Raw genomic sequence first — 27486 nt, forward strand, 5'->3', positions numbered from 1 at the left:
ACCCGTCACCACGTCTGTATTTATCACCCACTCCTGGTTTTTCCTTACATATACTGCGGTGAAATACTGAACGTGTGACCATGGCCTTATAGAGAGCATTATCAGAGTCGTGCATGACACAACACTCATCGTTCACTTAACTATATTGGGTTCATCAGTTTCCATCATGGAGTCTGTGATTTTACTACTCGTGATCATTTGTATTGCAGGGTCCGCACACGGCAATGGTGCTGGAGTTACACAAAGAGGGAGCTTTATTCTCATCTGCCACTGACATCCCAGAATCCCCAGACTCGGTGTGTGCACCGGGAAAATGTGCAGGTGTTGGAGAGATGGAAACTGCGGAATGTGTGGAACCATCGCTGCGGGAACGTGCTGCTGCCCGGACGGCATTGCGTGTGACACCCGTGACCTGGAAGTGCTCTGCGCTTCCTCCATGCGGCTTTGTGGGTGAGTGCCGGGAGCAGTTGTCCGCGCACCGCTGACTGGCGTCCTCAGGCCGGCACCATGCTGCTAGAAGCTCGTCCAGAGCTCAGTACGGCCGTCATCCGGCCCCTCGGTGCAGGTACGTCCCGGCAGGTCCTGTGGTGTGTGGGACGGACTCATGTAGTTACCTGGGGTCGTTCCATTACTAGCGGTTATACTGCTGCTGATTGGCTGCTTAGAGGGACTCTCCACCGCTGTAGAGCAGTGATAAGGCGTCTGCTCTTCTCCTAACAGACAGTTCTGCTAGCTCCTTTATTAACATTATTTATTGGTACATACATTTATTAGTATTAGCACAGGGTTAGGTGTGCGGTCACAAGGCTGACGGGTGGATTGCTGTTCTCCTGTGCCTGTCATTCCCAGCTTTAGGAGGCGAGAGGCGCTGCTGACACATCAGTTGGCGCTGCCAGGTATTAGCAGGTCACAGATGTGGGCAGCAGATATCTTGCACCTTTCTTGTTAGGCTGTGTGCACACGCTGCAGCACCAATGATACGGACATCTTACTCCTGGAGTCTACTTTGAACTGTCCTTGGGGACTCTCTGCTTATACCCTCTCTTCCTTATCACTCCTCCCATTTAAGTGAGGTTTTGAAAAAGACCGTGCCAGGTCGAAACGTTAATCATGTTACCGTGTTGTCCACAATCACTTGTTTTGTTCTCTCTAAAAATTATTTGGTGGTGCCTGTGCACTTGAATAAAAACAAAAGAACTTTCTACGTTGAAACCAAGACTTGAGTGCGGCTGTTTTTTTGTATATGTGACGTTGGATGTCCAGCCAGCACCTCTCTCACTGAACTATACAGTGTGCCCATCTTACTCTCTGGATAAGCTGTCTATATGGGCACGTAGGTCATAGGAAGCTGAATACAATACTTCCTTAATGTCAGCAATGTTATGTCTTATTCCCAAAAAAATCATCTTTTATCACTTTATATAAATCACTTCCAGGCTCTGGGGAGGACGCTGCGTGGAAGATAACTCTGCCTCCAGAGCTTGTTTTACATGTAGGTGGTGTTACCAGTGTGAGACAAGTAATTAACACAGGACAGGGGGACATTAAATCTGACTTCTTGCAAATACATGCATCCTACAGCCACATTTAGGTGTCCATGAGTTGTGTCTTTAGCTGTCGTGTAAAACGTACACATTACAATCCATAGAGCTGTTAGCAACACAATCTATGGGTCAGTGAGAATTCACTGATGGCACTAGGATGCAATCTATGGCTGTGTGCTGTCTGTGATAAACATTGCAATGAGTAAGAGAAGCTTTGCAATTTTTTTTAATGAGAAAATCAGTGTAGAAATACACATTGACCAGAACCAAACACTGATGAAAATCTGATTCAAAACACAGATCACACTGGTTTTTACATACCAGCCAAAATTGACATCGGAGTAGTATGTGTGCACAATACCTCTTGGCAGCGCATTACAGCCATCAAGTGCCGTCATAGTAACATCAGCAGTGCCTCTCAATAAGGAAATGAGGTGTCAGATAACCAGTTTATTGGTTGTATGATTTTATGGCTGAAAAAACTACACTTTTTATTTTTAAAGCACCATTTTATTCCATGACGCTGTACATGTGAAGATTGATTACATGTAATACACATATATAATACAGATTGGTGCAGTAGGAGACCACCATACCCTCACGGTCTTACTGCACCAATAACAGAATGGCACATCCACTATAAATCACAGTTTATCACATTTTTTGCAAATCTCGTAAGGACAAACAACCTTTAACCCCTTACTAACATTGGACGGGATAGTACGTCTGATGTCGGTATCCGCCACTTTCATGTGGGCTCAGGCCTTGAGCCTACCTCAAAGCTGGGACATGTCAGCTGGTTTGAACAGCTGACATGTGCCCACAATTGTGGCGGGTGGAATCGTGATCCACCCGCAGCTATTAGCTAGTTAAATGCCGCTGTCAAACTTTGACAACAGCATTTAACAAGTGCATCCGGCCGGAAATGCGCTCACCAGTGACCCGCGTCACGTGATCACGGGTCACCGGTGTGTCGGCATGACAACCAGAGGTCTCCTTGAGACCTCTATGGTTGTGGATGCTGGATTAGGCATACCACTCTTTGGAGCCTTCTCTATAGGGCAAAGTATTGTGTGTCTGGCTACTCACAGGAGTATTTAATCTGGGTATAGGTTTGTGGGCTGCATTATATTAGATCATCTTTATATGTGACGGATATTGGTTTTGTGCCTTTCTTAATTGTAATGTATTTTCTATGCATATTGGCTGTTCAGTGTTGTATGCTTTATGGTATTTACCTGTAATTTGTATGGACCCGTTACCCCAATTCAGATAGTGAGTTTTTAAATGTTTTTATGTGTTTTGTGTGGTGTTCCCTAAATAAAGATGTTTTGTACATTTTCGAAATTGATGTGGTGATCCCAATTTATATGCATACACTTTGTTTTGTTTGTTTCTATTTATATACAGTATGCAGGTGGTGATCCCCTTAGGTGTGATATATATGTAGATGGTGCCCGCTCAGTAAAGTGTTTTTTGGATGCTGGATTGCTGTGAGCGCCACCTTGTGGTCGCGCTCATAGCTAGTCTGCAATTCAGCTACGTAGAGGCGATCTGAGCATCACCTCTACGTAGCAGAGCCGATCAAGTTGTAGCAGCTTCTAGCCTCCCATGGAGGCTATTGAAGCATGACAAAAGTAAAAAACAAAACAAAAAAAAAACGAAGGGTATGTGGACACGGTGCAGAGTTTTCTGCACAAAATCTGCATCTCCTGGCAAAAAGCACAGGTGCAGATTTGATGTGTTTTTCCTGCGGATTTCATGCGTTTTTTACCCCTGCGGATTTCTATAATGGAATGTGTGCAGAAACGCTGCAGATCCGCACAAAAGAGGTGACATGCTCTTTCAACCCGCTGTGTTTTCTGTGTTGAATTTTCCGCACCATTAGCACAGTATTTTTTTTCCCTATTGATTTACATTGTACTGTAAATCACTTTGCGGATCTGCAGCGTTTCTGCGCGGAAAAAACACTGCGGATCCGCAGTAAATCCGCAACATGTGCACATACCCTAAAAATTCAAATCACCCCCTTTCGCCCCATTCAAAATAAAACAATAAAAATAAAATCAAACATAGACATATTTGGTATCGCGGCGTTCAGAATCGCCCGATCTGTCAATTAAAAAAAAAAAGGATTAACCTGATCGCTAAACGGCGTAGCGAGAAAAAAATCAAAACACCAGAATTATGTTTTTTTTTGGTCGCTGCCACATTGCACTAAAATGCAATAACGGGCGATCAAAAGATCGTATCTGCACAAAAATTGTATCATTAACCCCTTCATGACCCCAGCTTTTTTTCGGCTTTGCGTTTTCGTTTTTTGCTCCCCTCCTTCCCAGAGCCATAACTTTTTTTATTTTTCCGTCAATATGGCCATGTGAGGGTTTATTTTTTGCGGGACAAGTTGTACTTTTGAACAACATCATTAGTTTTACCATGTCGTGTACTAGAAAATGGAAAAAAAATTCCAAGTGCGGTGAAATTGCAAAAAAAAAAGTGCAATCCCACACTTGTTTTTTTTGTTTGTTTTTTTGCTAGGTTCACTAAATGCTAAAACTGACCTGCCATTTTGATTATCCAGGTCATTATGAGATCATAGACACCAAAATATGTCAAGGTTCTTTTTTATCTAAGTGGTTAAAAAAAATTCCAAAGTTTTGCTTAAAAAAAAAGCGCCTTTTTCCGAAACCCGTAGCATCTCCATTTTTCCTGATCTCAGGTTGGGTGAAGGCTTATTTTTTGCGTGCCGAGCTGATGTTTTTAACCCCTTTTTGATCTCGAACGGGATAGTATGAGCATGTCTGAGGTCAGAACCCCTGCTTTGATGTGGGCTCCGGCGGTGAGCCCACATCAAAGCCGGGACATGTCAGCTGTTTTTTACAGCTGACATGTGCCCGCAATAGCGGCGGGTGGAATTGCGATCCACCTGCTGCTATTAACTGAGAATAAAACGGATCCGGTGGCATCAGTCACCAGATTCGTTTGTGTTTTTCAAAATTCGACGGATTGCGAGTGATAGAATAAAACTGATGTGTGAAAGGGGCCTGACAATAATTTTAAAACCGACTAATGATTTGCGATAAAACTGCAAAACTGCACGTTGCTGTTCCATGCTTATCTTTAGTGACTGGATCAGTGAATAAATGAATACCGTAATTAATCACAGAGGGTTAATCCCAAGGTTATTTGCACACGATCAGTAAACACTGCGGGTTGGAAGTAGCGTACTTGTGCAGCGTCCAATCCGCACCGTCCAGATGTTACAGCATAGTAGGTGGGATTTCTCAAAATCCCATGTCCACTATACACTGTGTGCAGAATTAGGCAAGTTGTATTTTGATCACACGATACTTTATATACATGTTGTCCTACTCCAAGCTGTTCAGGCTTGAGAGCCAACTACCAATTAAGTAAATCAGATGATGAGCATCTCTGTAATGAGGAGGGTTGTTGTCTAATGACATCAAAACCCTATATAAGGTGTGCTTAATTATTAGGCAACTTCCTTTCCTTTGGCAAAATGGGTCAGAAGAGAGATTTGACGGGCTCTGAAAAGTCCAAAATTGTGAGATGTCTTGTAGAGGGATGCAGCAGTCTTGAAATTGCCAAACTGTTGAAGCGTGATCACCCAACAATCAAGCGTTTCATGGCAAATAGCCAACAGGGTCAAAAGAAGTGTGTTGAGCAAAGAAGACGCAAAATAATTGCCCATGAATTGAGGAAAATCAAGCGTGAAGCTGCCAAAATGCCATTTGCCACCAGTTTTGCCATATTTCAGAGCTGCAATGTTACTGGAGTAACAAAAAGCACAAGGTCTGCGATACTCGGGGACAAGGCCAAGGTAAGGAAGGCTGAAAAACGACCACCTTTGAACAAGAAACATAAGATAAAACATCAAGAGTGGGCCAAGAAACATCTTAAGACTGACTTTTCAAAGGTTTTATGGACTGATCAAATGAGAGTGACTCTTGATGGGCCAGATAGATGGGCCAGAGGCTGGATCAGTAAAGGGCAGAGAGCTCCACTCCGACTCAGACGCCAGCAAGGTGGAGGTGGGGTACTGGTATGGGCTGGTATCATCAAAGATGAACTTGTGGGACCTTTTCGGGTTGAGGATGGAGTAAAGCTCAACTCCCAGACCTTCTGCCAATTTCTGGAAGACAACTTCTTCAAGCAGTGGTACAGGAAGAAGTCGGTATCATTCAAGAAAAACATGATTTTCATGCAGGACAATGCTCCATCACATGCCTCCAACTACTCCACAGCGTGGCTGGCCAGTAAAGGTCTCAAAGAAGAAAACATAATGACATGGCCCCCTTGTTCACCTGATCTGAGCCCCATAGGGAACCTGTGGTCTCTCATAAAATGTGAGATCTACAGGGAGGGAAAACAGTACACCTCCCGGAACAGTGTCTGGGAGGCTGTGGTGGCTGCTGCACGCAATGTTGATCGTAAACAGATCAAGCAACTGACAGAATCTATGGATGGAAGGCCGGTGAGTGTCATCATAAAGAAAGGTGGCTATATTGGTCACTAATTTTTGGGGGGTTTGTTTTTGCATGTCAGAAATGTTTATTTCTAAAATTTGTGCAGTTATATTGGTTTACCTGGTAAAAATAAACAAGTGAGATGGGAATGTATTTGGTTTTAATTAAGTTGCCTAATAATTCTGCACAGTAAAGGTACCTTCACACATAATGATACCGTTAACGATATCGTTGCTTTTTGTGACGTAGCAACGATATCGTTAAGGAAATCGTTATGTGTGACAGCGACCAACGATCAGGCCCCTGCTGGGAAATCGTTGGTCGCTGAACAAAGTCCAGAACTTTATTTCGTCGCTGGATCTCCCGTGGACATCGCTGGATCGGCGTGTGTGACACCGATCCAGCGATGTCTTCACTGGTAACCAGGGTAAACATCGGGTAACTAAGCGCAGGGCCGCGCTTAGTAACCCGATGTTTACCCTGGTTACCAGCGTAAAAGTGAAAAAAACAAACACTACATACTTACCTACCGCTGTCTGTCCCCGGCGCTGTGCTCTGCACTCCTCCTGTACTGGCTGTGAGCGTCGGTCAGCCGGAAAGCAGAGCGGTGACGTCACCGCTCTGCTTTCCGGCCGCTGTGCTCACAGCCAGTACAGGAGGAGTGCAGAGCAGAGCGCCGGGGACAGACAGCGGTAGGTAAGTATGTAGTGTTTGTTTTTTTTTTACTTTTACGCTGGTAACCAGGGTAAACATCGGGTTACTAAGCGCGGCCCTGCGCTTAGTTACCCGATGTTTACCCTGGTTAACCGGGGACTTCGGGATCGTTGGTCGCTGGAGAGCTGTCTGTGTGACAGCTCTCCAGCGACCAAACAGCGACGCTGCAGCGATCCGGATCGTTGTCGGTATCGCTGCAGCGTCGCTGAGTGTGAAGGGGCCTTAACAGTTACCTGCACACACAGATATCCTCCTAAGATAGCCAAATCTAAAAAAAAAAAAAAAACCCACTCCAAATTCCAAAAATATTAAGCTTTGATATTTGGGTTGACTGAGAACATAGTCGTTGATGAATAATAAAAATAATCCTCTAAAATACAACTTGTCTGATAATTCTGCACACAGTGTACGTCTGCGGATTACTGCGGAGACGGACATGCAGCGAGTCTCTCCAGACCGCAGCATGTATTTTTATCTTGCGGAGACATGAGGCTCTGCAAGATAAATTTCACCTTTAGAATATCTTGGACGTGGTGATTCCGCACGGTTCAATGAACACATGCTGATTCACCTGCGTTGAATAGCCGGCAGCGCTTTGAACGCAGCGGACAGGTGATGTGTCAGAAGCGTTGCCAATGCCTGATAGTGTGCACATGCCCTAAATCGCATTACCATGTGAATGATCAATGTTCCAAAAGAGGGATCATCTGACAGGTTGCAAAAGATTTCCTGGCTTCCTCCAAGAGGGTTTAGAGTATTATAGCATTATTCATGTTTGTTATAGTTATTTATTTACTTTTTCAATAATGTGATTTTTTTTTTTTTTTTTCCACTGCAAATGCTTTCCTGTCATAGAAAAGATGGCCTATTATAACTTTGTCTTACAGTTGTGGCCAAGTGACACAAACTTTGGTTTTCACTGTTTGCAGCTTTAGGCTGTGTGCACATATTGCAGATTTGGTGCGTTTTTTTCGTGTGTTTTTTTTCTGCACATATTTGTGACAACCTGAAGCAAAACCTGATGACAGCAAAGTGACTGAGAAACCTGAATTGTCATGCACATGTTGAGTATTTGTGACTGGCAGATTTGGTGCCGAAAATAATCTGCTGCATGTCCATTCTCTGCGTTTTGCCAGCTTTTTTTCACCATTGACTTCACTCAAATCAAACAAAAACGCACGTTTTTGCAGCTAAGTTTTACCTGCCAAGAGGTGCAGAAATTTTCCTCAATGTGTGCACATACCCAAAGATTTTAAATTAATTTACTAGAGCTAGGTTATGAAGAATGGTCAGATGAATTGTAAAGTCATTCATGGGTTGCAGATAGTTCATTGAGTTCAATCATGTTGATCCAGACGAAGGCAAAAAAAAAACCTCATGAGGTTGATGCTAACTGCCACATAATAGGTGAACAATGCCTTCCTGATTCCAAGTAAAGGTACCTTCACACTCAGCGACGCTGCAGCGATACCGACAACGATGCCGATCGCTGCAGCGTCGCTGTTTGGTCGCTGGAGAGCTGTCACACAGACAGCTCTCCAGCGACCAACGATCCCGAAGTCCCCGGGTAACCAGGATAAACATCGGGTTACTAAGCGCAGGGCCACGCTTAGTAACCCGATGTTTACCCTGGTTACCAGCGTAAAAGTGAAAAAAACAAACACTACATACTTACCTACCGCTGTCTGTCCCCGGCGCTCTGCTTCTCTGCACTCTCTTCCGCATGGTCTAACATCTCAAACAGTGACTGGGTCCGAGGCATCATATCTGAGGGTCTGAGACTGGAATTTGATCAATGGCCTCGGGATAAATTTATGCTAACCCCCTTACGCTCCTCCGCCATTGAACAGACGGCTTTGGAGGCAGAAGTTGTGAGTTTATGCCTTAAAGGGACACTGTCACCTGAATTTGGAGGGAACAATCTTCAGCCATGGAGGCGGGGTTTTTGGGTTTTTGATTCACCCTTTCCTTACCCGCTGGCAGCATGCTGGCTGCAATATTGGATTGAAGTTCATTCTCTGTCCTCCATAGTACACGCCTGCGCAAGGCAATCTTACCTTGTGCAGGCATTTACTACGGAGGACAGAGAATGAACTTCAATCCAATGTTGCAGCCAGCATGCTGCCAGTGGGTAAGGAAAGGGTGAATCAAAAACCCCGCCTCCATGGCTGAAGATTGTTCCCTCCAAATTCAGGTGACAGTGTCCCTTTAAAAAGGTGCTGATTGAGGTCCCAGAATCAGAAAGAGGAAGAGGATTCTACTCTCCTCTTTTTCTGATTCAAAAACCAGACAAGTCATTTAGGACTATTATTAATCTTAAGTCCCTTAATGAGTACCTGGTTAATTCTACCTTTAAAATGGAGTCAATCAGCTCAACAATAAAGATGCTGTTCAAACACTGCTTCATGGTGGTTGTAGATTTAAAGGATGCATACTATCATGTTCCTATCCATGAAAACTTCCAGGGGTTCCTAAGAGTGGCGGTGTCTGTGGGAGGAATTGTTCGCCATTTTCAATTTAGAGCTCTTCCCTTCGGCCTTTCAGCAGCACCTAGGGTGTTTACTAAAGTAGTCGCTGAGGTCATGGCGCACTTACAAGAATTCGATATCCTCATTATCCCTTATCTGGATGATTTCCTGATAGTTGGAAACTCAGCAGACCATTGCCTTGCTCAAGTAAAAACAGCTATGACTAAACTAGAACATCTTGGCTAAATTATGAAAAATCCCGATTACAGCCCTTAAAGATCCAGAGATTCCTAGGGCTGTTGTTAAATTCCGAGACCCAAAAATGTTGTCTTCCACCGGATAAATTACTCCATATTCAACAACAGGTGTTAAAAACGATTGATAAACCATCCATGACCCTTAGACAGGCTATGTCACTATTGGGTTCCCTAACTTCGTGTATTCCTGCCGTCCGTTGGGCCCAGTTCCATACCAGGCCTTTTCAGTTTGAGATACTGGATAGAGCCTTACAGGGTTCCTTGCAAGGTCAAGTGACATTAAGTCCAGCGGTTCTTACATCTCTTAGATGGTGGCTAGAAGAAGACAAGCTGTCAGCAGGAGTTCCCTGGGTGACACACGTGACTCGTGTAATCACAACGGACGCCAGCCCCATGGGGTGGGGGGGCACACATGAGTGACATTATAGTTCAGGGTCTATGGGACCCCCAAACATCAGCCTCTTCTAATCAGAGAGAATTAATGGCGATTGAACTATCGGTTAAGAAACTCATCGTGTATCTACAGGGTCACCATGTCAAGGTCCTCTCCGACAACCAGGTGGCAGTGGCCTACGTGAATCACCAGGGTGGAACACGCTCCGAATCCCTGATGGAAGTAGCGGACCGCCTGCTCCAGACAGCAGAAAGTCATTTTCTATCTTTGACTGCACTACATATAAAAGGGAAAGAAAATTTAAGAGCAGACTTTCTAAGCCGAAACACCTTAAAACAAGGGGAATGGTCTCTGAACGGAGGTATCTTCAACCAGATAGTCCGCATGTGGGGTCATCCAGAGGTGGATTTATTTGCCACCAGGGACAACAGAAAAACAAAAAAGTTCTGTTCCCTAAATCCCAGGGAGAATCCGTTGGCAGTGGATGCCTTTCTGATCAAATGGGATTTTCGACTGGCTTATGTGTTTCCCCCGCTGGGCCTATTGCCTCTTGTGGTCAGAAAAAGAAGGGAAGATCAAGCAAGAGTCATACTGATCGCCCCATTCTGGCCCAGAAGGACTTTGTTTTCCTGGCTCAGGACCATGTCTGTGGAAGACCCCTGGGTACTTCCGGACATTCCGGATTTACTTCATCAAGGTCCGATCAGCCATGCCATCCACAAGTGAAGGGACTCCATTTGATGGCATGGTGTTTGAGAGGTCATTGTTAAAAAACAGAGGGTTTTCCCCAAATTTAATTGATACCCTTATGAAGAGTAGAAAACATATAACAACTAAGATCTACTCTAGAACATGGAGGAAGTTTCTGGCCTCTTCAAATTTTAACATTGAAGAGGGAATACCAATCAACCAGATTCTAGAATTCCTGCAGAAAGGGCTAGAGCTAAATCTATCCACAAGTACGCTAAAAGTACAAGTCTCAGCCTTAGGGGCCCTGTTTTCTTGTAACATTGCTAGTAACTATTGGGTATCAAGGTTTATCAAAGCATCTAGTAGGTCTAGACCTATACACAGAAATAGGTTAATGCCTTGGGATCTCAACCTAGTCCTTTCAGCCTTGACTAAAGAACCGTTTGAGCCCTTACATTCAGCCTCACTTAAATTGCTATCCCTCAAAACAGCATTTTTGGTGGCAATTACATCTGCTCATAGGGTAGGGGACATACAGGCTCTTTCTAGGCTTTCCCCTTATACAGAGTTTCTACAGGACAGAGTAGTCCTCAGACCGGACCCAGCTTATTTACCAAAGGTAGCCTCAGATTTTCACCGATCTCAGGAGATAGTTTTACCGTCATTTCTCCCTAATCCTTCTAATCCTAAGGAGGAGCTACTCCATACATTAGATGTTAGGAGATGTCTATTAGAATATATCTCAGTCTCTGATGCTTGGAAGAGAGAAGATGCGTTATTTTTATCCTTCCAAGGTCCTAGGAAAGGGCTTAGAGTGTCGAAGTACACACTAGCGAAGTGGATTAGGGAGGCTATCTCTCTGGCTTATACTGCAGGTGGAGGTCCGGCTCCGCAGAATCTGAGGGCACATTCCACCCGGGCCATGGCTACATCCTGGGCGGAAAGATCAGGAGGATCGATCGACCAGATATGTAAGGCAGCTACGTGGTCATCCCCTTCCACCTTTTTCAAGCACTATAGGTTGGACTTAGGGTTCTCCTCTGATCTCACCTTCGGGTTAAGGGTGCTACAGGCTATAGTCCCTCCCTAAGGTAGTTTACATCTCTGTAATTCTCTTGTAGTGCTGTCATGGGAGTCCGAATAAAGCATTAAACTACTTACTGGTAGCAGCATTTTTCGGAGGCCCATGACAGCACCCTTAGTTCCCTCCCTATTCACGTGGGGGTTGCACTTCCTATAATGTATATAATGAGATAGATAGATCTCACGTGTGGTATCTAGTTTCGATACATTGGATTGTTTTTATATAAACTGTATATAATGTATATTTGTGTGCCACTAACCACGGTAGTCCTCTCAGGCTCTGAAATACAACTGATGCATGGGGAGAGGTGCCGCCCTTTTGTATCTGTAGGTTTTCCTGTTCCTGAAGGGTGGATCCCCTCTCTCGTAGTGCTGTCATGGGCCTCCGAAAAATGCCGCTACTAGTAAGTAGCTTAATGCTTTTATTTCATTAAAATACTTTTTTCTGGCTGTCATTTTTTTTTTTTTTTTTAGCCCATTTATAGCTATAGGATTAGTAATGGATAGGCATCTTATTGACGCCTCTCCATTATTAACCAGGCTTAATGTCACCTTACAATCAACGGTGACATTGACCCCTTATTACCCCATATGCCACCGCTACATGGCAGTGGGAAGAGGGAGGCTAAGTTCCAGAATTGGCACATCGTACAGATGCTGGGTGCTGGTATTTGTGGGGGGGGGGCAATATCCATGGCCCCTCTCTAGGCTATGAATATTAGCCCACAGCTGTCTGCATAGCCTTTCTGGATATAAATTATAATTATAAATTTACGGGTCCCCCTATTTTCTAATCACCCCCATAACAGCACCATGGAGAGAGAGGGATCCGCCCTCAGGGACAGGAAACCTACAGGTGAAAAAGGCAGTACCTCTCTCCCACATCAGTTGGTTGCCTGTCCCTGATGGGGAGCCTACAGCACATACCTTCAGATCTTCGTGGGATGCCGGGGGCCGAACCAGTGCGGTATCAGGCAGTGGGGCTCCCTGCCTCGGCTGGGTTGGTAACATTTCTTCCCCCGAAGCACCACCGCCGGTTTCGGCGGAGCTTGAGGGTGAGTGGGGAGAGGCAGTGAAGGAGGGTCAGGTTGTGGGGGCATATCTAAACCACCAAGGGGGCACCAGGTCTTGGGCTTTGATGGAGGTAACAAAATCTATCCTTCATCTAGCAGAGCACAATCTAGGGTCTCTGACAGCTCTCCACATAAAAGGCTCAGAAAACCGAACAGTGGACTTTCTAAGTCTGACACTCCAAAAACAAGGGGAGTGGGAACTAAACCAGTCAGTATTCAACCAGATTGTAAAACTCTGGGGTTGGCCAGAAGTAGACTTATTTGCGAACAATCGGAAATATAGAAACCTTCTGCTTAATCGATCCCCAGGGGGGCCCAGTAGCTCTAGACGACTTCACAATACCCTGGAATTATCATCTTGCTTATGCTTTCCGAACAATAGCCCTCATCCCCTTAGTATTGAGGAAAATACGGGAGGACAAGGCAAGGGTGATTGTAGCAGCTCCCTTCTGGCCTCGGAGAATATGGTTCTCATGGCTAAGAATGATGTCTGTTTCAGACCCCTGGGTCCTACCGGACACTCCAGATCTTTTGTCCCAGGGATCAGTATATCACCCCCACATAAAAAATTTACACTTGACAGTTTGGCTTTTGAGAGGAAACTCCTAAGCAGTAGGGGTTTCTCGTCAAACTTCGTATCCACTCTACTACAGAGTAGAAAACAAGTAACCACTAAGGCATATGGGAAGGTATGGAAAAAATTAATTTCAAGTTCTGACCCAACTGGGGAAATCCCAATAGACAAAATCGTTGAGTTCTTACAGAGAGGGTTAGAAAAGGGTTTGGCTACCAGCACCTTGAAAGTGCAGGTGGCGGCATTGGGAGCATTGTACAACCATGACTTAGCCAAAAATCGTTTAATTATGAGATTCATTAGAGCCTCAAGTAGATCTAGACCTATCCCTCTCCATACTACTCCTCCCTGGGACCTAAATTTAGTACTAAATGCATTAACTAAAACCCCTTTTGAACCCCTGCCTGAGGTTCCTTTAAAAATCTTATCCCTTAAGACCTCCCTTCTTGTGGCCTTAACTTCTGCCCGTCGCGTTAGTGATATACAAGCTTTATTGGCGTACCCACCCTTCACACAAATACTTGAAGACAGAGTCATTCTTAAGACCGACCCGGCATACCTCCCCAAAGTTGCATCACAGTTCCATAGGACCCAGGAAATCTCCTTGCCCTCCTTCTGTTCCAGTCCTAAGAGTAAGAGGGAAGAAGTACTGCATACTTTAGATGTAAATAGATGCCTGGTCGAATATCTGACAGCTACAAGAGATTGTAGAAAGGATAGGGCTCTGTTTGTCTGCTTCCAGGGTCCACGGAGGGGACAAAAAGCGTCGAAGGCCACACTGGCAAGATGGATACGAGACGCCATCACCCTATCCTACTCCTTTTGTGGAGCGGCCATCCCGGAGGATATCAGAGCCCATTCAACCAGAGCAATGGCATCGTTCTGGGCGGAGAGAGTCGGCGCTTCAATAAACCAGATATGTAGAGCCACCACTTGGTCTTCTCCCTTTACATTTTTCAAACATTACCGCCTAGACTTGACCTCTTCTTCATATCTCACCTTTGGGAAAAGAGTTCTGGAAGCAGTGGTCCCCCCCAATGTACAATCTTTGTAATTCTCTCTGTGGTGCTGTCATGGGGGAAAGAGAAAATCGTAGTTACTTACCGATAACGGTATTTCTCTGATCCCATGACGGCACCCGTACATTCCCTCTCTTCACGCACAGGTGTGCACAATAGAGTTAGTTATTTTTTTAGTCACGCGGTGCCTCTATTAAGCTTAATTTGAATAATTTTGTTTTATATAACCATTTGAGTTGCAGCTGAAAGTTCTGTATAATGCTCTGTAAACCAACTGATGTGGGAGAAAGGTACTGCCTTTTTCACCTGTAGGTTTCCTGTCCCTGAGGGCGGATCCCTCTCTCTTCATGGTGCCGTCATGGGATCAGAGAAATACTGTTATCAGTAAGTAACTACGATTTTGTTAGCCAGTAAAGGCTAAATATACAGCTGCAGGCTAAGATTCATAGCCTGGGAAGCTCCATGTGTATTAACCCCTTCCCAGGCTAGAAATATTGGCCCCCAGCCATCTGCTTTCCCTCTCCGGCACCTGAGCACTGCAGTACTTTGCTCTGCCCTCAACAGGGTGGACAAAGTATGTCTTTGAGTGCAAGAAGAGGACGTCATCGTAAGAAGAAGGGAGGCCCTGGACCGGACCGCCACACCCATCGGACCGCAGCAGGACCGCCCCTGGGTGAGTATAATCTAACCTCTCTTTCTCATCTTTCAGGATACATTGGGGGCTTATCTACAGCATTATTCCAGAATGCTGTAGATAAGCCCCTGATGCTGGTGGGCTTAGCTCACCTTCGATTTTGGGGGTGACAGGTTCCCTCTACATATCCTCTAAGATCATCTCCCAACCATCCAGGAACAATTTGGTGATGAGTAATGTTTTTTTCCAGCATGATGGAGACCATGTCACAAAACAAAAGTGATAATGTTTTATTCACTAAGCCACTTGTTTGACATTTTAGGTCTAAGGCCAGAAAACTCTCCAGATCTCAATGCCGTTGAGAACTTATGGTCAATCATCAAAAATCATGGGACAATCAAAAAGACAGAAGTTTTGATACTTCAGTCACTGATTAGGCAAGAATGGGTTATCAGTCAGGATTTGGTTCTAAGGCCTCGTTCAGAATTTGGTCAGTATTTTACCTCAGCATTTTTGGGTGATAAATTCAGCAGTGATGACTTGTCTCTATTATACTCTTTCCCTAATTATTCCACTCCTGGTTTTGGTTTACAAATACTGGTGTAAAGTACTGACCAGATACAAAATTTGTGCATGTGGCCAGAAGCTGATATCCAGCTGCCAGGGCAAATTGCAGATGTCTTGAAAAATAAGGGTCAGTTCTGTAAATATTGAGCCTTTGCATAAACTTTGTGTATTTGTTGATAAAAGTTTAAACATTTATGAAATGCTAATAATTGTTCTTCAGTAGTCCTAGAAACATCTGACTAAAAGATCTAAAAAGATTTAAGCCGCAAACCTTGTGAAAACCAAAACATTGGTTGACTGTATATCTGATAGTCAAAGGAACACTAATACAATCCTGGCAACTACCTGTTGCAAGGAGTCTCCTTTCCCTATTTCATGTTTTCATTCTTGATGAATATCATGATGGCTTAAGTGACGCCTTTTCTTGAGGACTTGTGCAGAGACCTTTATTTGTTGTTCATACATCCTAATAGGACATATGGAGAGGGCTGTCCTTTTCAGACATTCTCTCAGTCCAATCTTGATAAATAAAGCAATGGTGTGCTACTATATTTTGTTACAGAGATGGTCCCCAAAGAATGATCTTTACAATTTGTGTTGTCTGTTTCAGCAGAGCCGCTGATCTTAGTGATTGGCAGCAGTGCTGATGTGCTCTGTTAATGAGAAGTCACCGCAGCAGCCAAAACGCTGAGACTGGAATAGCAATAGTCAGCTCTGGACTGTGGGAGGGTGGGTACTCTGTTGGTTTACAAATATGCAATGCTTTGGGGACCACTTTTCTTAAAGTGAAAACCCCCTTTTAGTGCAGTGCTAGACACAGCCTTTGTGTTATGCAGAAGATCAGTGTTACAGGTTCCCTTTAAGTAAATGCACAAATAACCTCTTCCATTGTAACATAATGGGTATTGTAGGTGTCTACATAACGATGTAATTTGTGTGACATCATGCAAAATCTGACATTTCTCTGCTAGTTTGTCTGTGTCTCCTGACTTGCCTGTTTATTTTCTCTGTTACGGCAGCCTCATTGCTGTGTCAGGTTGAACCAGTGGGACGATGGTTTGAAGCCTTCATTAAACGCAGGAATAGAAATGTGTCGGCCTCCTTTCAGGAGCTGGAGGATGAGAAGGAGAGCTCTGAAGAGTCCGAGGATGAAGAGTTTCAGATAGAGGAATTTGCACTATTGAAAACCCTTGATCCTAAAGACTGGAAGGTTAGTATGAAGCTTCACTGCTTAATACAAAGTGAAGTCACTTTTTGTATAGTCCATTTTGTCGTATTTACTTTCAGAGAACTTGATTATAAGTTTAAGTGGAAATGTGTTTTTGTATTTGTTTTATTTTTTCTTTAGAACCAAGACCATTACGCAGTGCTTGGACTGAAGAACCTGAGGTATAAGGCTACACAGAAACAGATTAAAGCAGCACGTAAGTAAAAAGGAAACTGTTGTTCTGTGGATGAATGGCTGGGCACACTTTTTCTGCTAATGTGTAAGAAAGTTTTAATCAGCCGTACAAAGGAAGACTGTGTTCAATATGAACCTCTCCTTGGTTTTAATATGAATGTTTAACCTTGAATAGCGTTTTTAAAGACTTTAGGCTCTGATATGTTCTTATTGAATTCTTTTTTTTTTTTTTAAAGCAGTTAAAGCTTTGCTTTTCTGATACGGAGCTCTAAATCCCCTGCATAGCGATACCTAAACTAAACAGCACTCTGGCTTCCAGCAGCCATTTCATGAGGGAGCATACTATCAGACATTTGAAGAGGTTGACCAAAACCTAAGAGCAGAGACAGATTGCCGTTTTTCTCATGCAAGAATCGGACTGTCCTGGCACCTCTCCTGACCTCCTGAGCAAGACAGCGTGATGGATTACTATGCAGCTGTCATGCTCAGGTCAGGACAGCCGACATCCAGTACAAGGTTTACGGGGTTTATGATGCGATTCTCGCACGACAAATATGGCAGTCTATCTCTGCCTTATAGGCAATATTTATCTAATTTTAAAAACTAAGCACTTTTGTCTTTTACATCAGTTGAAAATTATATTAACACCTGCAAAAGAGAGTAATAACATAAATTATGGGCTAGTAAATACGTCTCTGGAAATATGAAGAAACATAAGAACATCTACATAAATCTAACACAAGACCGATAATGAAATATTAAAATAATCTTGAAAAGACAGTGGACAAGGCACTGAAAGATTGCTTCTACTCAACTTGCTGTTGAGTAAATGGCAGCAATTAATCCCTTCTATCACTGATGATCAGTGGAATGATGCCCAAGACACACATACGATGGTTTCGCCAGCCTCAAATAATAAGTTACCGTATATACTTGAGTATAAGCCGAAATTTTCAGCCCAAAAAAATGGGCTGAAAGTGCCCCTCCCGGCTTATACTCGAGTCACGGTCGGTGAGTGAGGGGGAGCGACGCCTGTCAAATACTCACCTGCTCCCGGCGCGGTCCCCGCATGTCCCACAGTCTCCGGGTGCGGCAGCTTCTTCCCCTGTTCAGCGGTCACTGGTACCGCTCATTAAAGTAATGAATATGGACTCCACACCCATAGGGGTGGAGCCGCATATTCATTACTGTAATGATCGGTACCATGTGACCGCTCACTTCAGGAAGAAGCTGCCGTGCCCGAAGACCGTGGGACATGCAGGGACCACGTCAGGAGTGCCGGGAGCAGGTGAGTATGTCATATTTACCTTCCCTCGTTCCACCGACGCTCCGTCTTCCACGTCCTCTGCACTGACTGTTCAGGTCAGAGGGCGCGATGAGGTATTGGTGTGCGCGCCGCCCTCTGCCTGAACAGTCAGTGCGGAGAGACGGGATGCTGAGGAGCAGCGGGCAGCGACGAGAGGTGAGTATGTCATTTTTTTTTTTTCATTTTTTTTTTAGTGCAGCAGCATCACATGTGGCACAGTGTTATATGGAGCATCTATGGGGCCATAAAGAACTGCATGGAGCATTATATGGGGCCTCTATGGGGCCATAACAAACTGCATGGAGCATTATATGGGGCATCTATGGGGCCATAAAGAACTGCATGGAGCATTATATGAAGCATCTATGGGGCCATAACAAACTGCATGGAGCATTATATGGGGCATCTATGGGGCCATAACAAACTGCATGGAGCATTATATGGGGCATCTATGGGGCCATAAAGAACTGCATGGACATTATATGTGGCATCTATGGGGCCATAAAGAACTGCATGGATCATTATATGGGGCATCTATGGGGCCATAAAGAACTGCATGGAGCATTATGTGGGGCATCTATGGGGCCATAAAGAACTGCATGGGGCACCTTTGGGGCCATAAAGAACTGCATGGAGCATTATATGGGGCATCTATGGGGCCATAAAGAACTGCATGGAACATTATATGGGGCTCCTAATTCAATATGGATATTCAAAAACACTTAACCTACTGATGTCTCAATTCATTTTACTTTTATTGGTATCTATTTTTATTTTTGACGTTTACCGGTAGCTGCTGCATTTTCCACCTTAGGTTTATACTAGAGTCAATAAGTTTTCCCAGTTTTTTGTTGCAAAATTAGGGGGTCGGCTTATACTCGGGTCGGCTTATACTCGAGTATATACGGTAATTCAACTATATATCCTACATCAGTCTTACCTGACCCCGAGTAGACTACATAGATTTCGCAGACTGGTAACTGATGAATGTCATCGGTGTGGGGAATCGGGAGCAGATTTGTTGCATCTTATTTGGAGTTGTGGGATAATACGAAGATACTGGAGCGAAGTGATAACTACATTAGAACGGATAATTGGGATGCCAGTTGAATGTAGTCTAGAGTTATATATCTTGGGTATTGTGGATGAAGAACTGTGGTTGTACTATGATAGAATATTTCTCCGGGAGGCTCTATTTATTGCTAGGAAAGCAATAGCACTAAGGTGGATGGGGGGAAGCCTCCTAGCATTATTCAGTGGAAAAAACTAGTGAATCATATAATACCATAAGAGAATATATTATATAGCAAAAGAGGATGCCCTCAGAAATTCCATAATAAATGGGAGAGATGGTGTGATTTATCCTTAACGCATCTATCCTCTAATGCCATGACTTCATCTATTTCGCGATATGACAACTGATGTTGTCCCTGTCAACATATGGAAGGTGATAATATGTGTAAACTGCAAGAGTGTACTTTATTATGACCCAAATTGGTACATGATCTGAATTTTGATAGTGAACCTGTTAATTCAATTTTGTGCAATGCTTCATAATGGAAATTATCCCAATATGCCATGTTCTATATTGTTTGTTCACTTTTTTATTTCTTTACACTATTATTGAGAGTGTAATGTTATTTACATGTTATTGTAAAGGGTGACTGGATCATTCTGACCATATGCTGTGATATTATATGTTTGTAACTTTATCCTGTGAAATCTTTCAATAAAAAGAGTTTTAAAAAGTGGACAAGACACATAAATTATAATCATATACAACAAAGCAGACAAGTAAAGTGGAGGAATACAGTACAAAAATTATTGAAGTAAATATATAGTAAAGCGAGACCAAAAGCAAAATAATCTTATAGAAGATCCTATAGACCTTGTTAACTATCAAAGTGCTTGGATCTTGATATCCCGTTGTCACGCAGCGTGTGATAATATGAATGTATAAATACAACAAATAAAGGGCCAGTGCACAATAATAACCTGCAGCTCTTAGGCTACGTTCACATTTGCGTTGTGCGCCGCTGCGTCGGCGACGCAACGCACAACGCAAATAAAAACGCACGCAAAAACGCTGCGTTTTGCGACGCATGCGTCGTTTTTTGCCGAAATTTGGAAGCAAGAAAAATGCAACTTGTTGCGTTTTCTGCGCCCGACGCTTGCGGCAAAAAAACCCCGCATGCGTCGCACAACGCATGTCCATGCGTCCCCCATGTTAAATATAGGGGCGCATGACGCATGCGTCGCTGCTGCGTCGCCCGACGCAAACACGCAAAACGCTAATGTGAACGTAGCCTAAATGCATAAGAATATAGAGTTCAATTCATAATGAATGACAGAATACCAAGAATAAATCGCCTAAAAGTATAAAAACTTAAGAGATAAAGGATCACACCAATGTCAGAATAATAAAAGGATTAACAAACCCATAGAGGCAAAATACACTGCTTGTCCTCCACCTCACCCTCCAAAGGATGTCATAAGGGACCTAGCGCTGCAGTCATCCACCACAGCTGCTTTCATTGCCCTGAAGAGGGTCATCATCAGTGACAACCGTTTCTGGAGTTGGGCTGGTCTCTATTCTGTGGAACGGTTGTCAATTCCAACACATGCAGTGCACTTTCCTTGCTCGCCTCACACTCCGCCTTTCAGTATGTGCTGACAATGCACTCCTTTGCTGATTTTTGTTTTCTCTTTCCCGAACATGGACCGGTTGTCAATACTGATGCATGCTTAGTATGCTATCCCAGCCGGCCGCACTCTCTCACTTTAAACGCACACTGTTAGCGTGCTCTTTTGCTACGAAAGAGTGCAAGGATCAGGTGCCAGAATTGAAAACTAGCATACGTTCCGTAGAGCAGAGACCAGCCCCTGAAATGGTGTCACTAATACCGGTTTCAGGGCAGTTAGATCATTTGTGAGGCATGAACACATTGCTAGCCTCCTGTGGATGTACCATTTCAGGGGAGTAAATGTAGCATGGGTGAGTGACTGCAGCTCTTGTTTGATGTTCTGTTTGAGACCCCCCTCTGTGCAAGGTGGCAGACTCAAACTGATTTTTTTTTTTTCTCGTTACGCCATTCACTGATCGGATTAATTAATTTTAGAATTTGATACATGGGACATTTCCAAATGCAGGGATACCAAATATGTTTTTTTTGTTTGTTTCATTTTAAATGGGGCAAAAGAAGGGTGATTTGAACTTTTGTGTTTCTTCTGCTTTTCTTGTTTATTTTTTTTTTTTTTTACTTTATTTAATAGTCCTCTTGGGAGGGTTGAAGCTGCAATTGTCTGATCACCTGTTCTATACAAAGCAGTGTATTAGTACTGCTATGTATAGAGAAAATCCTGATCTCCTATGAACGCCAGCTCATATCCTAATGATTCACAGGGGTCTTCTGCTGACTCCCGGCAATCATAACTTTTTGTTGATCCATGACAGGGAGTCGATGAGCTGCTGAAATGACGCTTGTTTATTCCCGCAGTTAGAGATTTACAGCAGGAGCTCAGCACTGCTAGTGGTTGAGCTCTCGCACTAACAGCCAGGGACGGTGCCAACACCATTCCTGGCTGTTTAACATCCTAACTGGAGCAATCTCAACATTTCGAAGGCAGGCAGAGGAACATCGTGGGGGCCCGATCATTGCCATAGTGACCCTGGGTCGTCATGACGCCCCCTCCCAGGTCACCAAGCTACGGAAAGCTGCATGGTCTAAAAAAGCTTTCTGTACAGGGGTAATGCAGTTGCATTATACCTGTGATCAAAGTGAAAAAGTGAATGTCCCATAGAGGGATTAAGTTAAAAATAAAAAATAATACCATACAGGTTTTTATATACAAAAAAAAACAAAAAGTACACCCAGTCTATAACACTCTAACACTCACACTAGTTAACCCCTTCCGTGAACATTGTAAAAAACAAAAAAAATTGGCAAAGTATGTTTTTTTTCATCATACCGCTGGAAAAAAAGTGAAATCAAAGACTAAACAAAAATGATATTGCTGAAAATGTTACCTTTCTTGCAAAAAACAAGCCGCCATACGTAAAAAAATTAGAAAGTTATAGCTCTCAAAATAGTGTTGCAAAGATAATTATTTTTTCTATCAAAGGTTTTATTGTGTAAAAGTGCCAAAACATAAAGGAGGTATAGCTTGAATTGTACTGACCCGAACAATAAACCTGCCTTGTCAGTTTTACCCCATGCGAAATGGCATTAAAAAAAAAATTCCTGAATAGCTGTTTTTTTGTTCAATCTGCGTACCAAAACTTGGAATAGAAAGCAATCCAAAAATGTCATGAGTCCAAAAATTGTACCAATAAAAACATCAACTCGTCCCTCAAAAACCAAGCCCTCACATGACTGTCTGCAGAAATATAGGAAAATTTTAGCTCCAAGTATGGCGATGCAAAAAAAAATAGTTTTTGCAAATAAAAAAAAGCATTTTTTAAGTATGGCAGCAGCCAAACATAAGAAAAGATGTAAATCTGGTGTCTGTGTAATCGCACCAACATGAAGAATAAAGTCGTCTAATCACTTATACCGCACGAAGGAACAACGTAAAAAATAAGTAAAACCAATTCTTCACCTGCTGTTGATTTGTTCATTCTGCCTACCAAAGATCGTAATAAGGATCGGCTCACATTTATCCTGCGCTCTACGTTGAGCACTTACACCGAGGTTTCCTTATAAATCTCTGAAATACGTGATTCAGACAGAACCCCCCTCCGACAGAAGATTCCCTGTAATGAGGCAGATGTAGGCACTGTGGATGCTGTCTGGTACAGTGGAGCAAAAAAGTATTTAGTCAGTCAGCAGCAATAGTGCAAGTTCCACCACTTAAAAAGATGAGAGGCGTCTGTAATTTACATCATAGGTAGACCTCAACTATGGGAGACAAACTGCGGAAAAAAAATCCAGAAAATCACATTGTCTGTTTTTTTAACAATTTATTTGCATATTATGGTGGAAAATAAGTATTTGGTCAGAAACAAACAATCAAGATTTCTGGCTCTCACAGACCTGTAACTTCTTCTTTAAGAGTCTCCTCTTTCCTCTACTCATTACCTGTAGTAATGGCACCTGTTTAAACTTGTTATCAGTATAAAAGACACCTGTGCACACCCTCAAACAGTCTGACTCCAAACTCCACTATGGTGAAGACCAAAGAGCTGTCAAAGGACACCAGAAACAAAATTGCAGCCCTGCACCGGGCTGGGAAGACTGAATCTGCAATAGCCAACCAGCTTGGAGTGAAGACATCAACAGTGGGAGCAATAATTAAAAAATGGAAGACATACAAGACCACTGATAATCTCCCTCGATCTGGGGCTCCACGCAAAATCCCACCCCGTGGGGTCAGAATGATCACAAGAACGGTGAGCAAAAATCCCAGAACCACGCGGGGGGACCTAGTGAATGAACTGCAGAGAGCTGGGACCAATGTAACAAGGCCTACCATAAGTAACACACTACGCCACCATGGACTCAGATCCTGCAGTGCCAGACGTGTCCCACTGCTTAAGCCAGTACATGTCCGGGCCCGTCTGAAGTTTGCTAGAGAGCATTTGGATGATCCAGAGGAGTTTTGGGAGAATGTCCTATGGTCTGATGAAACCAAACTGGAACTGTTTGGTAGAAACACAACTTGTCGTGTTTGGAGGAAAAAGAATACTGAGTTGCATCCATCAAACACCATACCTACTGTAAAGCATGGTGGTGGAAACATCATGCTTTGGGGCTGTTTCTCTGCAAAGGGGCCAGGACGACTGATCCGGGTACATGAAAGAATGAATGGGGCCATGTATCGTGAGATTTTGAGTGCAAACCTCCTTCCATCAGCAAGGGCATTGAAGATGAAACGTGGCTGGGTCTTTCAACATGACAATGATCCAAAGCACACCGCCAGGGCAACGAAGGAGTGGCTTCGTAAGAAGCATTTCAAGGTCCTGGAGTGGCCTAGCCAGTCTCCAGATCTCAACCCTATAGAAAACCTTTGGAGGGAGCTGAAAGTCCGTGTTGCCAAGCGAAAAGCCAAAAACATCACTGCTCTAGAGGAGATCTGCATGGAGGAATGGGCCAACATACCAACAACAGTGTGTGGCAACCTTGTGAAGACTTACAGAAAACGTTTGACCTCTGTCATTGCCAACAAAGTATTGAGATGAAATTTTGTTTCTGACCAAATACTTATTTTCCACCATAATATGCAAATAAATTGTTAAAAAAACAATGTGATTTTCTGGATTTTTTTTTCTCAGTTTGTCTCCTATGATGTAAATTACAGACGCCTCTCATCTTTTTAAGTGGTGGAACTTGCACTATTGCTGACTGACTAAATACTTTTTTGCCCCACTGTATGTGTCCGTCTTTTTAGGCATGCATAAAAGTGCAGTCGCTCACAGTTTTGTACACCTCTGAAAAATAAGGACACCACTGAATAGAGGCCAGATGGAGTAACTTTGCTGGCTCATTATAGTAAATGGATCTCTGAGGGGATTCATCTGAATCACATCACATGTAAGTGCTCAGTGTAGAGCGCAGGATAAATGTGATCCCAATTGTTAAGTAAAATGTTCCCAATAAAAGCTGCAACTCAGTCCACTGTCAAATAAAAGGGGCTTCCATGTTACTGGTAGTACAAAGGCTCTGGAAAGCGCTATGGCTCACTCCTCAAAAAAAATCCAGCAAATTCTGGACTCCCAAATTCAAGTGCCCCCTGTCTTGGTCCCCCAAAGTGTGTCTAAACCACATTCAGCATCCTCCTGTTTGGCAAGGGTATTATTTCCAAAAAGGGGTCACTTGAGGGGGAGTATTAGGGGCTCTGTATATGGAGTACGCAAGCAAACCATTCTAGGAAAATCTGTGCTCCAGGAAGCTAATAGCGCTCCATCCTTCCCATGTCTCGCCGCATAGCTAAGCAGTACTATACATCCACATATGGGGTATTGCCACGTTCAGTAGAAATTGTGTAACAAATTTTGGTGCCATTTTTACCAATTTCCCGTGTGTGAAAATGTAAAATCTGGTGCTAAAACAAAAAAATTTGGGGGATAAAAATGTAATTCTTTTTTCTTCACTGCCCAATGATATAAAAGTCTGTGACACACCCGTGGTGTCAATATGATCACTTCATCTCTAGATTAATTAATTTAGAGGCGTAGTTTGTAAAATGGGGTCTCTTATGGGGGGATTCTGCTATTCTAGTATCTCAGCCGCTTTCCCAGTGGGTCATGGCACCCACAAACCATAACCGGTAAAATCTGCACTATAATATGTCTCTCCTTCCCTTCTGAGCTTTGTACTGTGCCTGAAAAGTAAAGTTCCCGATTACATGTAGGGTATTGGCGCATCAAACCGAGGTCCATTTTTTCCTATTGGCCCTTAAAAAATTTGGGGCTTAATCAACATTTTAGCAGTAAAAATTCTGTGAGGCACGTGTGGTGTAAACATGCTCGCTGCAGCCCTAGATGAATTCATTAAGAGGTGTAATTTGTCAAATTACGTCACTTATAAGGGGTTTCTACTGTTCTGGTACCTCATGGGCTCTACCAATGTCACATGGCACTCTCAAATCATTACAACAAAATCTGAACTCCAATATGGTGCTTCTCCCCTCCCGAGCCCTGCCATGCACCTAATCATTAGTTCTCTCCCACATATTGGGGTATCAGCATACTCAGGAAAAATTGCACTGCAAATTTTGGGGTTCATTTTCTCCTGTTGCCCTTTCCAAAAGAAAAATATTTGGGGGGGGGGGGGACATTTTTGTGGGAAGTTTGTTTTTTTTTTTTCTCGGCTCCACTTTATCAATTTATGTGAAGCACCTGGGGGTTCAAGGTGCTCTCCACACATCTAGATACATTCCTTGAGAAATCTAGTTTCCAAAATGGTGTAACTTATAGGGGTTTTATACTGTTTAGGCACATTGGGGTCTCTCCAAACACGACATGGCTTTCGCTCTCGATTCCAGCCTTTTTTTTTTGCATTCAAAGGTCAAACTGTGCTCTTTCCCTTCCGAGCCCCGCCATGCACGTAAACAGTAGTTTTCCCCCATGTAGGGTATCTGCGTACTCTGGAGAAATGTTGCAACAAATTTTGAGATTCATTTTCTCCTGTTACCCAACTATTTTGGTTGACATAACTCTCTGGTTTAAGAGAATAGGAATTAAAAGTTTGAAAATTGGGAAATTTTCTCTAAATTTCCAATAAACGCAAGTGATATCGAACAAATTTTACCACTATAACGAAGTATAATATGTAATGAAAAAACAATCTTCGAAACAGTGGGATCCATTGAAGTGTTCCAGAGTTATTTCTACATAAAGTTACACTGGTCAGATGTTAAAAAATGATGCTCGGTCATTAATGTACAAAGTGGCTCGGTCCTTGTGCAGTAAAATTATAGCTACAGTTTCTTTTTAAGACTAGTAGCAGGTACAGAAAGGTATCCATGGCTGTGATGTGGATTTAGAGCTCTGCATCTTTAAAAAAAAAAAAAAAAAAAACTGTTCCTGCTATCAAAATGTATGTTAAAAGCAGAGTTTTGGACCTTAGAACAACACTTCTATCTGATTTTGAAAATGGACTATACATGTAAAATGGATATTCAACACACCTGCTGTCCATATATTTAACTAGCTTGTAGTACTTCATTCTGGAACCTCAATTGCATCTACTTAAATTAGCTGCCACAGTCTGTGACTTCTGTGGGGAGAGTGGTCTTAGAAGTCACAGATTCCCAGAATTCAGGATCATTGCAAAGTAGGGCACTAAGCATGTGGACTAGAAATTTGAATATCGTCTTAAAATAAGAGATTTACTTTAAAACATCAAGTGAGCTCTGCGGAATAACTGATGTTTCTTATTTGTGGCCAGATAAAGCAATGGTTTTGAAACATCACCCTGACAAAAGAAAAGCAGCAGGAGAGCAAATTGTCGAAGGTGATAACGATTATTTCACATGTATTACTAAAGGTAAGCTTTCCATGGATTAAACCTTCATTGACACATTAAAGGCAGTGGACTCCTTCTAAGTGTAAAAGATGTTAATATAACTACTAGCCTATGGAAGAAGAATTTAAATTAAAAAGTTGTACTATGTTTCAGGCTAGAACTTAATTCATTTTTAGTCCTCTATGATAGTAGTTTACAACCTGCTCCTAAAGCAGGCTTTATTTCATGTGGTCCTGTCCCACTAATACATGCTAGATGTGAGATCTGTGTTGTGTGTCTAGGACGCTGCTGTCTTAATTAGCTCTCGT

The 27486-nt window shown here is 43.1% G+C and overlaps 1 protein-coding gene across 1 annotated transcript in view; it reads left to right on the plus strand.

Moving 5' to 3' along the window:
* Positions 1 to 403: 403 nt before the first annotated feature.
* The window catches only part of DNAJC2 (DnaJ heat shock protein family (Hsp40) member C2), a 69321-nt gene continuing 42238 nt past the window's right edge, over positions 404 to 27486 (plus strand). The window contains exons 1-4 of the mRNA XM_069765114.1: positions 404 to 565; positions 16524 to 16714; positions 16853 to 16928; positions 27101 to 27199. Of these exons, the coding sequence (XP_069621215.1) occupies positions 508 to 565; positions 16524 to 16714; positions 16853 to 16928; positions 27101 to 27199 (424 nt within the window). The 5' untranslated portion in view covers positions 404 to 507. The remainder of the gene's footprint in view (positions 566 to 16523; positions 16715 to 16852; positions 16929 to 27100; positions 27200 to 27486) is intronic.

The sequence above is a fragment of the Ranitomeya imitator genome, chromosome 4 (genome assembly GCF_032444005.1).
Source record: "Ranitomeya imitator isolate aRanImi1 chromosome 4, aRanImi1.pri, whole genome shotgun sequence".
NCBI classification, from domain to species: domain Eukaryota; kingdom Metazoa; phylum Chordata; class Amphibia; order Anura; family Dendrobatidae; genus Ranitomeya; species Ranitomeya imitator.